Source organism: Haliotis rubra, unplaced genomic scaffold (genome assembly GCF_003918875.1).
Source record: "Haliotis rubra isolate DU_JTF1 unplaced genomic scaffold, ASM391887v1 Scf176, whole genome shotgun sequence".
Lineage (NCBI taxonomy): Eukaryota > Metazoa > Mollusca > Gastropoda > Lepetellida > Haliotidae > Haliotis > Haliotis rubra.
The window spans coordinates 1,306,976-1,324,074 of NW_025765736.1; the positions used below are offsets into that span (position 1 = coordinate 1,306,976).

The 17,099-nt window shown below is 43.9% G+C and overlaps 1 protein-coding gene across 1 annotated transcript in view; it reads right to left on the bottom strand.

The window, feature by feature from the left end:
* The window catches only part of LOC124273077, a 65,148-nt gene extending 50,207 nt beyond the window's left edge, over positions 1-14,941 (bottom strand). The window contains 10 exon segments of the mRNA XM_046708290.1: positions 1,019-1,219; positions 2,303-2,423; positions 3,071-3,150; positions 4,635-4,799; positions 5,739-5,823; positions 8,197-8,482; positions 9,748-9,947; positions 13,712-13,827; positions 14,423-14,453; positions 14,867-14,941. Coding sequence (XP_046564246.1) covers positions 1,019-1,219; positions 2,303-2,423; positions 3,071-3,150; positions 4,635-4,799; positions 5,739-5,823; positions 8,197-8,482; positions 9,748-9,947; positions 13,712-13,774 — 1,201 coding nt within the window. The 5' untranslated portion in view covers positions 13,775-13,827; positions 14,423-14,453; positions 14,867-14,941.
* Positions 14,942-17,099: the final 2,158 nt, after the last annotated feature.

The following is a 17,099-nucleotide window of genomic DNA, read 5'->3' on the forward strand; positions in this document are numbered from 1 at the left end:
GAGTGAGTGAGTTTAGTTTTACGCCGTACTCAGCAATATTCCAGCTATATGGCGGCGCCCAGAACAAGTAAACAGTTAACAGGTAACAGGGGCAGATAACTCTAAATCAAAGTGAACGAATCTGGTACTTAGTGTATTTTGTGCTATGCATTTATCAACGGAAGTCAATTACTAAACTATCAATAGTCACACATACTATCGATGCATAAACAGTTTTTCGTTTCAACCATCGATTAATTGCTATCAGAGACTCAACATTTGCAATCCATTGATAGTTTGATGCATCGTGACAACCTTAATTAGCACTATATAAATAGGAAAGAGTTGTGACAAGGTCAACAGTTTGTTCTCCTACGAATTCAACAATGCTCACTGTAATTACCCCTATTAAACTATGCATGAATTTCAAGCCAATATACTCAGCTACAAAATGAGACACTGATGACAAATACCAAAGTTGTGTTTGAGGAGTCTTTAGAACTATCAATATCATGACTTATGGTTTCCAAGTCAAAACCCATGCTCAGAGTTTGCATTCTCTTCTGTTCGTGAGGTGAGGTGAGGTGAAATTGGGTTTAACATCGTTCTTGAGAATATTTCGCTCATATGACGACGTGCATGCGTGTGTATGTGTATGTGCGGCTGCTTGTACTAGCCCAGACTTAAGCTGGTTTTATAGTGCTAGCTCACTAAGATACCATGCCGCAGTGAAGCATGAATACCCCACTCAGACACAGTATACTGACTCCGAGCCGACCAGTCCTTGATGTACCCATTAATGCCGAGCGCCAGGCAGGGACCAACAAGTACCATATTTTAATGTCTTTGGGTATGACGCGGCCGGGGATCGAACCCGCGACCTTCCGCTCTCCGGGAGGACGCTCTAACCACTACACCACGGAGGCTGTCCTCTTCCGTTCGTAGGAAGATATGACATGTAACCTCTGCAGGAAGAGAATGACATTCCTGATCCCTACTCACTTTCCGTACTTCCTACCCACAATGCTTTACAACTTACTGTCAGGATGACACAGGAAGTGGATATTCTGTTCCGTGTGGTTGGCAATGGCCGACATGGATGGATACCGGATGAAGTTGACATCCAGTGATGTGGGCAGGACACAGAATAGACGCTGGTTGCGAGTAAGAAACTCACTAAGATCGTCGCGGAGATCTGGTGAAGGATCTCTCAACATCCTCCTCACGTCCAGCTCAATTACTGAAAGTGAAACCAAAGATATTTTGAAAACAGAATGACAAAGAAATTCCAGGTCTGACTTCACTTTCAAGATCAATGGGATGATAGATTAGTCGTGGTGGGCAAGCTGGCTAAGGCGCCACGCTAGTGATCCAGCGAGGTTGAGGTGTCGGGATCGAGCCCACCTGTGACCGGGTGTAAAAACCTTGGAGTCAACTTTGTGTGCAGACTCTTTCAGTGTTGTCACAACCCCTAGTGTACAGTACACAACCCTGTGCACTTAAAAGAACCCACGAATCCGTTGGTATTTGACAAGATGGTGGCCACATGAATAGGTGCAAACACCTAGTTGCGGGTACAGCAACGTGCAGTGAACATGGACAAAGTACTGTAACTATGTGTCCCAGTCCACCCAGCTGTGAATGGGTACCTCGTTAGGATGAGAAAGCCACAATAACTCGGTGCGCCTAGTGGCTGCAAGAGTTGTATACTCCCCAGGGAGTTGAGATTGATAATGCGATGTGCCGTTGAGATCGACATCCAATGATCAAGGGAAAAATACCAGCGCCTTGAGCATGCACTAGTGTGTGGATATGTGCGCTATATAAATATCCTATAATAATAATAATTATGGCCCCCAGACTGGGTTTGAAAGAGCCAGTTATATAACATAAAGATATGGTAGTGTAGTCTCATCTCATCTTCAGCCATCCATGTCAGGTCACTCAACAAGAGTGAGTGAGTTTAGTTTCATGCCACACATTCCAGCTATATGGCGGCGGTCTGTAAATAATAAAGTCTGGACCAGACAATCCAGTGATGAAAAGTATGAGATCAATCTGCGCAATTGGGAACTGATGACATGTGTCAACAAAGCCAGTGAGCCTGACCACCCCATCCCGTTAGTCGCCTCTTACGACAAGCATGGGTTACTGAAAGTTCATTCTAACCCGGACCTCAACAAGATGTGTTACTTGAAAGGAGTTATTTATCCAGTTATTTATCATATGGCAGCGCACTACACTTGGTAAACAAGGAGGCTTAAATATCAGTGTACAGAAACGTGTACAGCGAGAGACAGTCTTCTTCGATTTAATGATGTACCTGAGCCTCTGTTTTTCATACTCTGGCAGCGAAGATGCTTCGGTCCGCTTGATGATGTCGGGGAGGTGGTTATGTTGAGACATCTCAACGTCTCATCTGGGGGAGTGCCTTCTTTCTGGATCTGAATATATAAATACGAGACCCTAGAGGATAGTATTCCATAATATGACAATACCTCATCCCCTCATCTGGTGATGTAAACCCCAACATTTAACACAAAAAAAGAATAAAATGGTAAAATGATAAAACTGTAAATTATCAACCCAAAGAACAACAAGTCTCTCTGCCAAAACAGATTCCACTGTACTAAAATGCAAATTAGCCATGAAAATTTAGCTAAACCTGTAGAGGTTTCCAATTCTTTGAAGAGAGTCGTCTTTGGGGTACATATATGCATTTTCTGCGGCTGAAAATGTCATGTGACAGTGGTATCAATGGTATTACCTGGTTGGCTGCGCATGCGTAGCAGGGAGGTAACTCCACGTGGTGGGGGCCGTATAATAGATAACAAAGTTTTTTATTTATTGCACAATATTTTTATTAAAACATTGATACAACTGTCACATGACATTTTCAGCCACAGAAAATGCTTATATGTACCCCAAGGACTATCTCTATGAAAAAGAATCATAAGATCTTATGCCCCTGTCCACAATCAGCATCAGTTAAACCTTCCACATCACTGATTCTTTCAACCGACAAAGCAAGCCAAGGCCAGGTTTGAGTGAGTGAGTGTTAATGACAGATAAGAATTCTTTTTCAACTTACATCAGAGAAGAAATCCCAGGGCACTGGATCTGCATCTTCTTCCTGAAGGTACTGCGCCCAGTCAAACTGACGGCCATAGTCTGCAATAGTCACACACAATGTTATCCCATGACAATATCCCGCGACGCTACCCCATGATGCTACCCAAATGATGCTATCCCATGACGCCACCCCAAAATGTTATCCCCCGATGCCACCCCATGACACTATGCCATTATGCCACCCCATGACATTATGCCACCCTACCATGCCACCCCATGACACTATGCCATGACACTATGCCATGATGCCACCCCATGACACTATGCCACCCTACCATGCCACCCCATGACACTATGCCATGATGCCATCCCATGACACTATGCCACCCTACCATGCCACCCCATGACACTATGCCATGATGCCACCCCATGACACTATGCTACCCTACCATGCCACCCCATGACACTATGCCATGATGCCATCCCATGACACTATGCCACCCTACCATGCCACCCCATGACACTATGCCATGCTACCACCCCATGACACTATGATACCCTACCATGCCACCCCATGACACTATGCCATGATGCCACCCCATGACACTATCCCATGATACCCTACCATGCCACCCATGACACTATCCCATGATGCCAATGATGCCACCCCATGACACTATGCCATGATGCCACCCCATGACACTATGCCACCCTACCATGCCACCCCATGACACTATCCCATGATACCCAATGATGCCACCCCATGACACTATCTCATGTTAGTGTACCATGTCACACATGACTGTTGAGTTCACAGTGAGTCATAGTTACTTGTGTTTAACACAACTTTGAACAATATTTTAGTGTATCAGCTGTTCAGCCCAATGTGACAACATTCCAGAAGTGATTTGGTCTAAGACGTTGAATGCTTAAGTAAACCCAGTGAGAAGGTGATTGAGTTGTGGTTATGCTGTCTTTAACAGTATTTCTGTTGTATCATAGCGATTCAGCTTAATGTCAGAGGAAAGTCTCAAGTGAAACCCATGAGTATGGAAATTGGGCTGACGTGATACAATCATAGGTTTCTGGCATGCGTAAGTGGTGTAACTCTGCACTGTTAATTGCAGTGCTTTAGATTACTGGTGGACCCATACTCCTGTGAAAACATGAGCACAGGCATAGTACTGATAAACTCAGAAACACAGGGTATGCAACAGTAGTTTTCTATCTAGTGACCTTGACCTTCAGTGCCTCAGATGACAAGGGACGCCCATGCTCCTGTGAAAACATGAGCATGAGCTGAAACCAATAAACCCAGAAACACAGGGTATGCAGCAGTACATGTGCACTTTTATGCTGGCAGACGTAAACATGACGGAGAAAGTAATAAACAAATATAACCATGTTTACAAAACCTGAATGCAAACCTTGACCTATAAACAAAATCATAAACATATGAACAATTTGTTTAGTAACTGTAATCACAAATTGGGTGTTCTATCCAATGACCTTGACCTTTGATAGGTTCAGACCAAGTGCCCAAAGAATGCCCTCGGACATTTTAAGGTTCTATTAGGACTTACTTTTAGGAGCCTGCAGTTTTGGGGAGTAGTTCTTGTTTGTGCGGCCAACAGCTGCCATGTACCCGAGGGGATGAAGATTCTTCACATCTGGCTCTGTCCAGTAATCATACTTCGATGTCCAGCCATCAAAATGGATTAACCATTTACCATCTTCTGCAATTTCCGCTGTACATCAGCAAAGAAACTATGTATAAGTACATTGGAGAAACAAACACATGAGAGGAATACAAGACATACTGACTGACTGAGTTTGGTTTTACGCTGCTTTTAGCAATATTCCAGCAACACCACGGCGGTACAAGACATACTGACGCTTGGTATGAAACACTAAGAATGGACATAAGGTATAAACATCAAGAATTCACAGAAAAAGTAGACACTAGCATAAGACAAAATATTGCATTCTTATGCATTCACCTGACGAAGGGGCAAGCAATAGCCCAGAAACGTGAAAACAATAAAGAAGAAGTTGACATCCATAATATTTTGTCTTATACTTGAATACCAACTTCTATATGCCTCTCAAGAACCTCAAGTAGACACTAGTAATGAAGACATGGGTGAATAAAAGAAATTAAATAAAAAACCAAAACAACAGATAAAACAATGAACACCTGGACTAGTATACACAATGGGGTTACGGGACCACAAAGGTGCACCAAGCTTATAAGCTCGTTTGTGGTCCCGTACCGCCATTGTGTATACTACTCATGGCATGAATCCTATATAAGAAACACAAGAAATGAAACATGGCATTCAACAGAATAAACAGAAACTGAAACCAATAATTAAATCTGTTCACTTTTAACACACAAGAGAACTTACTGATAGTTGCCACGCACACTAGAGAATTTACCGATAGTTGCCACGCACACTAGAGAACTTACCGATAGTTGCCACGCACACTAGAGAACTTACTGATAGTTGCCACGCACACTAGAGAACTTACCGATAGTTGCCACGCACACTAGAGAACTTACCGATAGTTGCCACGCACACTAGAGAACTTACCGATAGTTGACACGCACACTAGAGAACTTACCGATAGTTGCCACACACACTAAAGAAGTTACTGATAGTTGCCACGCACACTAGAGAACTTACCGATAGTTGACACGCACACTAGAGAAGGGTTCAGTAGATCCAGTGCCTCCAGCCTCATGCCGACCTTCACCTCAAGGTTAGATTGCTGGAAAGTGAAAATTGGTGGTGCATCTGTCTAAGTAAACTTAGGCTCAGTATTATTTGTTACACTGCTACACTTAGTCTAACAAAACCTAGTAGAAGGTCGCATCAGCTAAACTTTTGGACTGACCAATCAGAACACAGCTTACCAAATCGCGAAAGTTAACATTCGCCCATACTGTTTGAACCTTAACTTCAAAAACTCAAACGATTCCGAATGCTATTTTCTGCACGATCGCTTCCGAGTGATAAACGCAATGAGTAAACAGTTGCTGAAAATAGCGTTTTTGTCAATATTCAAGGCTGTCATCTTGCGAAAATATAAGCAAACAGTAACCATGTCATTAGAAACCCCATAAGCGTATATACTGCAGGTCAAATATCTGTGTTTTATGCGGATTTCCGTTTGTTGATAGATCAGTGTCGGCGACCAGGGAGGAGAAAATCCAAAAAACGTTTTGTAAGTTCCGACGAACCCTAACAAGTAGTCGTCTCATTGGTTAAATCCCTTCGTCCATCTCGCACTTGATTGGACGGTCATAGGTCGCTCAAAGGTTAGCTGACGCGACCTTCTACTAGGTTTTGTTAGACTCAGTATAGCAGTGTAACGAATAATACTGGGCCTAAGTTTACTTAGACTGGTGGTGCATTTTCATGCTTAAGAAGCCTAAACTCAATTAACCTATTTCGGCATCATCTTGTAGCTGTTATGAAGGTTTCTTTAAATACCGGAGAAATATGGGTAGCCTAGTGGCTAAAGAGTTCCCTCATCACATCCAAAACCCGAGTTCAATTTCCCACATGGTTCCAATTGTGAAGTGATTTCTGTTGTCCCTCACCATGATATTGCTGGAATTTTACTAAAAGTGTTTTATAACCACACAAAGTCCTTAAATACTAAAAAATCCTTTAATGGAGTTGCAAGTATTCTTGTATGCCAGAAATACTGGTTATAATGGAATGGAATACATGTCTTGGATATGTGAGTCCAAGAAAAAAAGTGGTGATTGAAAACATATCCTTTCCTTTTATACAAAATCTGAGCAAGGGCCCCCCTATTCCCAAAAATGTAAAAGGATACAATGAGTGGCAATATGCACCAATACTGAATGGCATTCCAGCTATACCATGGCAATCAATAAATATTTGAGTCGGACAAACCACATTCTCTTTCCACAGAGGTTACTTGCCATATCTTCTACGAACCTCTGTTCTAATACATGGTGTGAGTGTTTAGTATTCGTGATTGGTTGCAATCAGATTTAGTTGTGCAATCAGCGATGTTGTTTCAAAAGTGATCATTCGCAAGGCCTCGGTAATTTCCGTATGCTTCGGGAAAACTAGAACCTCTTCCCCTGCACGATGCGCAAATGTTCCTTCTAGACCGAACTCAGACATGTAATGGCGGATCAATGGCATGTCCATCACCCTCGTTGACAACGGACAAGCTAGCCATTAAATGTCCTGTGTGTCACATCAACACAAGTCCCCGGCAGAGGAGGAATATTTGCTGCCCCATATTTGCTTGTATTAGTCAAGTTGGATCTAAGTCGATGTAACACGTTGTTCTGATTGGATAGAAAGAAGGGAGATAATTCTTGTTGCGATCTTTTGCAGCTAGGGGATTTTACGAGAACCGGGAAATATGGCCGTATTAGAACAGAGGTTTGTAGGAAGATATGACAAGTAACCTCTGTAGGAAGAGAATACAGGACCAGTGATTGATAACATTATGACATGCATTCAAAGAAGTCTGACCAACCAATCAGATCTGTGACCTTTTCAAAATCCAATACTCAAATTAATTAAGACTAGAAAGTCTGACATGACATATTTTAAAATGGTCGCACTTATTAAGACAACAGTTATTAAAGAGCAGCAAGCTTCCATAAGAAATCTCTGACATATGCATAGTCAATTGTACAATTGTGACGATATCATGAGCATATATTTGTTTCAGCAGTATTACAGCTGTACGATGCTGTTTGTAAACAAATCGAGTCTGGACCAGACAATCCAGTGGTTGTCACCATGCGATACGATGACAGAGCATGTGTTTATGAATCACTATGAAATAGTGATGATACCAGGTGTTCGCGAAAAGATGAGGGTATCCTGCCCCACCGGTGGGAGCCGTCATAAACATATGCTAAGTCTAGTCATTTGTTCACCTGAAATAATTCAGGAACGTATGGTACAAGTCAAATTAGGGAATTGCATCGGACATCATTTTTGTCACTGATGCATCAAATTTCGAAATTTCCTCCATATGTCTACCATGAAACTTTTGACAGCTTTACTGAGGACTGGAATGTTGTAATCTTGATCAAACAATTTCTGGGCTAACCTCATCCCAAACTATCAACGCACAACTTACCATGAAACTGTATCCACTCAAGGTGAAAGAACACGAAGGCTCATCGTGTTCCACACTCAGCTTCAGCGGCATGGCTGGTAGCGATATCCGTTCAACCTTTCCTTGGCCAATCTTATACTTCACAGTCATCTTGTCCTCCTTATCTGCCACCAAGGTGAAGGTCACTGGAATTCCTGCACTTTTGAAAGTACTCATCCATTTGAAGTTATTTTTCTTGCCGTTATCCACTACAGCACCGACACCTCCAGCAAGGTCAAAGGTCAAGGCTTCTTCATCCTTTGGAGAGCTAAAGTGAGAACAAGATTGTTAGGCATTGCATTAATTGAAAATCAACAGACACTATATGTAAATACTGTCAAACATTGTGTCTAACTATACTGTCAAACATTGGGTCAAAATCTACACATGTGCATGTATATACTGTCAAACAGTGTGTCAATCATTTTGTCTAACTCTACTGTCAAACATTGTGTAAAAATCTACACATATGTGCGTGTATATACTGTCAAACATTGTGTCTAACTCTACTGTCAAACATTGTGTCAAAATCTACACATATGTGTGTGTATATACTGTCAAACATTGTGTCTAACTCTACTGTCAAACATTGTGTCAAAATCTACACATATGTGTGTGTATATACTGTCAAACATTGTGTCTAACTCTTAACTGTCAAACATTGTGTCAAAATCTACACATATGTGCGTGTATATACTGTCAAACATTGTGTCAAACATTGTGTCTAACTCTACTGTCAAACATTGTGTCAAAATCTACACATAGTATGTGCGTGTATATACTGTCAAACATTGTGTCAAACTCTACTGTCCAACATTGCGTCAGAGTAAAGGTTCGGACCCAGTGTTTTCCTTCTTCAGTCATCCTTTTGCGTTTTTGTCAAACCTTTGAAAACGCAAAGTATTTGTGTAGGTATCTTCAACACAAATGTGTCACAAGATAAGACTTGTTTACAAACCTCACTCACACATCTCTCTTCACTTCACGCTCCAGTAGGCAGTCATCAATACACTTCACTTGTAACATCATATACTGATAAACTACCACCCGTGATGATCTGGGTTAGAATTGGTCTTCAGTAATTCATGCTTGTCATTAGAGGCGAGTAATGGGATCAAGTGTCAGGCTCGCTGACTTGTTTGACACATGTCATCACATACCAATTGTGTAAGATCGATGCTCATGATATTGATCACCGGATTGTCTATTCCAGACTTGACTAATTACAAAACACAGCAACAAAGCTGGAATATTGCTGAGTGCAGCATTGAACAACAACCAACCAACCAACCAACCAACCAACCAACCGACCGACTAACCAAACAACCAACCGTTTGACCTTCCCGTTTCATTTTTTCCAAAGATTACAGTAAAAACTTCAGAGCAATTTATTATCCTCCACTGTGTGAAAATGCTAGACCAATTTATGTATTAGAGTCAAGTGAAAAAACAAAGACATTGGTGTTACAATGTCCTAATCAAACTTGTGTGGATTGCAAACTCACTCGCTTCTATCATTCAGGTTCTACTTACACAAACTTCAGTTTCACTTTCAAGGTCTCAGACGTCATTAAGGTGAAGGTCACGGTAGGGTTATCGATCAAGGTCAGAGGTGATCTCATTTGTGCTGTTCCATTGGCTTCAAGGACAACAACTGATCCTACCATTTTACCCTTGATAAGCTTCATGTTATTTTCTGTGAGGAAACTTGGACGAAGGCTGTCTTGTGCACTCTAAAATCAATCAATATTACTTATTCCCAGTCGTACACATATCAAAGATATCAAAAGGATGTGTTGAGTGAGTGAGTTTAATTTTAAGCTGCTTTTAGCAAAATTCCAGCAATATCATGGTTCGGGGACACCAGAAATGGGCTTCACACATTGTACCCATGGTGAGAATCAAACTCAGGTCTTCGGCGTGACGAGCGAACGCTTTAACCACTGGGCCACCCCACCGCACCAGGACGTGGTGAGATTGCTGGTCCATCAGAAGTTGAGCACTTTTGTTAACTAAACATCCACTGAGCCTCTCACTCACTCACCCAGAAAACACCCACCAACCCAGTCCATCACTCACTCACTCACTAAATACCCACAAACTCAGTCCCTAACTCACTCACTAACTAAATGCCCACCAACTCAGCCCCTAACTCACTCACTAAATACCCACAACTCAGCCCCTAACTCACTCACTAAATACCCCACAACTCAGCCCCTAACTCACTCACTCACTAAATACCCACAAACTCAGCCCCTAACTCACTCACTCACTAAATACCCACAAACTCAGCCCCTAACTCACTCACTCACTAAATACCAACCAACTCAGCCCCTAACTCACTCACTCACTAAATACCAACCAACTCAGCCCCTAACTCACTCACTCACTCACTAAATACCAACAAACTCAGCCCCTAACTCACTCACTAAATACCAACAACTCAGCCCCTAACTCACTCACTCACTAAATACCCACCAACTCAGCCCCTAACTCACTCACTCACTAAACACCCACCAACTCAGCCCCTAACTCACTCACTCACTAAATACCCATCAACTCCACCCCTAACTCACTCTACTCACTCACTAAATACCAACCAACTCAGCCCTAACTCACTCACTCACTACACTAAATACCCACCAACTCAGCCCCTAACTCACTCACTCACTACTAAATACCAACAAAACTCAGCCCTAACTTCACTCACCACTAAATACCCACCAACTCCCACCCCTAACTCACTCACTACCACTCACTAAATACCAACCAACTCATCTCCTAACTCACTCTCACTCACTCACTACTACTCACTACTAAATACCCACCAACTCAGCCCCTAACTCACTACTCACTCACTAAATACCAACAAACTCAGCCCCTAACTCACTCACTCACTCACTACTAAATACCCACAAACTCAGCCCCTAACTCACTCTACTAAATACCCACAACTCAGCCCCTAACTCACTCACTACTAAATACCCACCAACTCAGCCCCTAACTTACTCACTCACTAAATACCCACCAACTCAGCCCCTAACTCACTCACTCACTAAATACCCACCAATTCAGCCCCTAACTCACTCACTCACTCACTCACTGAATACTCACCAACTCAGCCCCTAACTCACTCACTCACTAAATACCCACCAACTCCACCCCTAACTCACTCACTCACTCACTAAATACCCACCCACTCAGCCCCAACCCACTTACTCACTCACTAAATACCAACAAACTCAGCCCCTAACTCACTCACTCACTCACTAAATACCCACAAACTCAGCCCCTAACTCACTCACTCACTCAATACCCACCAACTCAGCCCCTAACTCACTCACTAAATTCTTACACCAACTCCATCCCTAACTCACTCACTCACCAATACCAACCAACTCAGCTCCCCTAACTCACTCACTTCACTCACTAAATACCCACAAACTCAGCCCCTAACTCACTCACTCACTCACTAAATACCCACCAACTCCATCCCTAACTCACTCACTCACTCACTAAATACCCACCAACTCAGCCCCTAACTCACTCACTCACTCACTAAATACCCACCAACTCAGCCCCTAACTCACTCACTCACTTATACCAACCAACTCAGCCCCTAACTCACTCACTAAATACCCACAACTCAGCCCCTAACTCACTCACTCACTAACTAAATGCCCACCAACTCAGCTCCCTAACTCACTTCACTCACTCACTAAATACCCACAAACTTCAGCTCCCTAACTCTTATTCACTCTACTAAATACCCACCCACTCAGCTCCCTAACTCACTCTCACTCACTAACTAAATGCCCACCAACTCCGCCCCTAACTCACTCACTCACTCACTAAATACCCACCAACTCAGCCCCCAACTCACTCACTCACTAAATACCCACCAACTCAGCCCCTAACTCACTCACTCACTAAACACCCACCAACTCAGCCCCTAACTCACTCACTCACTAAATACCCATCAACTCCACCCCTAACTCACTCACTCACTCACTCACTAAATACCAACCAACTCCGCCCCTAACTCACTCACTCACTCACTAAATACCCACCAACTCAGCCCCTAACTCACTCACTCACTCACTAAATACCAACAAACTCAGCCCCTAACTCACTCACTCACTAAATACCCACCAACTCCACCCCTAACTCACTCACTCACTCACTCACTAAATACCAACCAACTCCTAACTCACTAACTCACTCACTCACTCACTCACTCACTAAATACCCACCAACTCAGCCCCTAACTCACTCACTCACTCACTAAATACCAACAAACTCAGCCCCTAACTCACTCACTCACTCACTCACTAAATACCCACAAACTCAGCCCCTAACTCACTCACTAAATACCCACAACTCAGCCCCTAACTCACTCACTAAATACCCACCAACTCAGCCCCTAACTTACTCACTCACTAAATACCCACCAACTCAGCCCCTAACTCACTCACTCACTAAATACCCACCAATTCAGCCCCTAACTCACTCACTCACTCACTCACTCACTGAATACTCACCAACTCAGCCCCTAACTCACTCACTCACTAAATACCCACCAACTCCACCCCTAACTCACTCACTCACTCACTAAATACCCACCCACTCAGCCCCCAACCCACTTACTCACTCACTAAATACCAACAAACTCAGCCCCTAACTCACTCACTCACTCACTAAATACCCACAAACTCAGCCCCTAACTCACTCACTCACTCAATACCCACCAACTCAGCCCCTAACTCACTCACTAAATTCCCACCAACTCCATCCCTAACTCACTCACTCACTCAATACCAACCAACTCAGCCCCTAACTCACTCACTCACTCACTAAATACCCACAAACTCAGCCCCTAACTCACTCACTCACTCACTAAATACCCACCAACTCCATCCCTAACTCACTCACTCACTCACTAAATACCCACCAACTCAGCCCCTAACTCACTCACTCACTCACTAAATACCCACCAACTCAGCCCCTAACTCACTCACTCACTTATACCAACCAACTCAGCCCCTAACTCACTCACTAAATACCCACAACTCAGCCCCTAACTCACTCACTCACTAACTAAATGCCCACCAACTCCGCCCCTAACTCACTCACTCACTCACTAAATACCCACAAACTCAGCCCCTAACTCATTCACTCACTAAATACCCACCCACTCAGCCCCTAACTCACTCACTCACTAAATACCAACCAACTCAGCCCCTAACTCACTCACTCACTCACTCACTCACTAAATACCCACCAACTCAGCCCCCAACTCACTCACTCACTAAATACCCAACAACTCAGCCCCTAACTCACTCACTCACTCACCAAATACCCACCCACTCAGCCCCTAACTCACTCACTCACTAAATACCAACCAACTCAGCCCCTAACTCACTCACTCACTCACTAAATACCCACCAACTCAGCCCCTAACTCACTCACTCACTAAATACAGAACTCATCCCCTCACCTTGGCCAGTGATGCTGCAGTACTGGTCACCCCACAGTACTCACACAGCACCCTCCCTCCCATGGTCGTTTCTGGGGTGGGGAACTTGTGGCCATACAACACTGTGCTGGACTTGCCTGAAACGATCACATTGTAATCAGCTTTTTCTGTCTTGTTTGTTGCTTCAAGCCACAGTCAGCAACATTCCAGCTATATGACAGGGGTCTGTAAATAATTGGGTCTGGACCAGACAATCCAGTGATCAACAGCATGAACATCGATCAGCACAACTGGGATTCAATGACATGTGAAAACCAAATGAGTGAGTCTGACCACCCGATCCCATTAGTCGCCTCTTACGACAAGCATGGGTTACGGGGAGACCAATTCTAACCCGGGTCTTGCCGGGTTGGTGTCAAGGACACTGTTTGAAGTATTGCTTTGTTTCACAGATTTGTTATCAATACCACTCAACATTAGATAATACACATATTACACACTACTAATACAAGTAAAGAGGTCACAGATTGTATGATAAAGTAATAAAACAATCTCACAGTTAGAGCAGCATAATTCAAACAGTTATCTAGGATCGATTATAAAGGCACAAGTTCACAATACATACAACAAACTGGAATTCATTAGCTGAAGCAGTTATTATCCAATACTAGACCTGGTAAACTCAATACCAAAGATTTTATTGTTTATCTAAAACGGCCAGAGAATACCTACTTGGGTTTTCTTTATCTGCAGAAACATCAGCCTACAAAAGAAAGATAAAAAATAATTTGATTCAGTATCAGCTTTCAGGACAAAATTCTTGCATCACATGTCATGGGTCGCGGGTTCGATCCACGACCGCCTCATACCAAAAGACGTTCAAATGTGGTATTTGTTGGTTCCTGTCTGCCACTCGGCTTTAATGGGTACAAAAAGGACTGGTCATCTCGGAGTCAGTATAATGTGTCTGAGTAGGGTATTCATGCTTAACTGCGGCATGGTATCTCAGTGAGCTAGCGTGATAAAACCAGCTTAAGTCTGGGCTAGTACAAGCAGTAAACATACACATGCATGCACGTCGTCATATGAGCGACCCATTTCACCTCACCTCACCTCACCTCACTAGATGATACTGGTGGAAGGTGAACCACAGAACCTGTAGAGATGGACACTCACCTGGTAGGAGAGATCGTTCTGTGACAGTACGTAGCTGGTCACTAGATGATACTGGTGGAAGGTGAACCACAGAACCTGTAGAGATGGACACTCACCTGGTAGGAGAGATCCTTCTGTGACAGTATGTAGCTGGTCACTAGATGATACTGGTGGAAGGTGAACCACAGAACCTGTAGAGATGGACACTCACCTGGTAGGAGAGATCCTTCTGTGACAGTACGTAGCTGGTCACTAGATGATACTGGTGGAAGGTGAACCACAGAACCTGTAGAGATGGACACTCACCTGGTAGGAGAGATCCTTCTGTGACAGTACGTAGCTGGTCACTAGATGATACTGGTGGAAGGTGAACTACAGAACCTGTAGAGATGGACACTAATCTCGTAGGAGAGATCGCTCTGTGACAGCAACGTGAGCTGGTCACTAGATGATACTGGTGGAAGGTGAACCATAGAACCTGTAGAGATGGACTCTCACCTGGTAGGAGAGATCCTTCTGTGACAGTACGTAGCTGGTCACTAGATGATACTGGTGGAAGGTGAACTACAGAACCTGTAGAGATGGACACTCACCTGGTAGGAGAGATCGTTCTGTGACAGTATGTAGCTAGTCACTAGATGATACTGGTGGAAGGTGAACCACAGAACCTGTAGAGATGGACACTCACCTGGTAGGAAAGATCGTTCTGTGACAGTACGTAGCTGGTCACTAGATGATACTGGTGGAAGGTGAACTACAGAACCTGTAGAGATGGACACTCACCTGGTAGGAGAGATCGTTCTGTGATAGTACGTAGCTGGTCACTAGATGATACTGGTGGAAGGTGAACTACAGAACCTGTAGAGATGGACTCTCACCTGGTAGGAGAGATCGTTCTGTGACAGTACATAGCTGGTCACTAGATGATACTGGTGGAAGGTGAACTACAGAACCTGTAGAGATGGACACTCACCTGGTAGGAGAGATCGTTCTGTGACAGTACGTAGATGGTCACTAGATGATACTGGTGGAAGGTGAACCACAGAACCTGTAGAGATGGACACTCACCTGGTAGGAGAGATCGCTCTGTGACAGCAATGAGCTGGTCACTAGATGATACTGGTGGAAGGTGAACCACAGAACCTGTAGAGATGGACACTCACCTGGTAGGAGAGATCGTTCTGTGACAGTACGTAGCTGGTCACTAGATGATACTGGTGGAAGGTGAACTACAGAACCTGTAGAGATGGACTCTCACCTGGTAGGAGAGATCGTTCTGTGACAGTACATAGCTGGTCACTAGATGATACTGGTGGAAGGTGAACTACAGAACCTGTAGAGATGGACACTCACCTGGTAGGAGAGATCGTTCTGTGACAGTACGTAGATGGTCACTAGATGATACTGGTGGAAGGTGAACCACAGAACCTGTAGAGATGGACACTCACCTGGTAGGAGAGATCGTTCTGTGACAGTACGTAGCTGGTCACTAGATGATACTGGTGGAAGGTGAACTACAGAACCTGTAGAGATGGACACTCACCTGGTAGGAGAGATCGTAGTTCTAGTGACAGCACTTAGCTGGTCATTAGATGATACTGGTGGAAGGTGAACTACAGAACCTGTAGAGATGGACACTCACCTGGTAGGAGAGATCGTTCTGTGACAGTATGTAGCTGGTCATTAGATGATACTGGTGGAAGGTGAACTACAGAACCTGTAGAGATGGACACTCACCTGGTAGGAGAGATCGCTCTGTGATAATAACGTAGCTGGTCACTAGATGATACTGGTGGAAGGTGAACTACAGAACCTGTAGAGATGGACACTCACCTGGTAGGAGAGATCGCTTCTGTGATAGTCACGTAGGAGCTGGTCACTAGATGATACTGGTGGAAGGTGAACTACAGAACCTGTAGAGATGGACACTCACCTGGTAGGAGAGATCGTTCTGTGATAGTACGTAGCTGATCACTAGATGATACTGGTGGAAGGTGAACTACAGAACCTGTAGAGATGGACACTCACCTGGTAGGAGAGATCGTTCTGTGACAGTATGTAGCTGGTCACTAGATGATACTGGTGGAAGGTGAACCACAGAACCTGTAGAGATGGACACTCACCTGGAAGGAGAGATCGCTCTGTGACAGTGACAGCACGTAGCTGGTCACTAGATGATACTGGTGGAAGGTGAACTACAGAACCTGTAGAGATGGACACTCACCTGGTAGGAGAGATCGTTCTGTGACAGTAC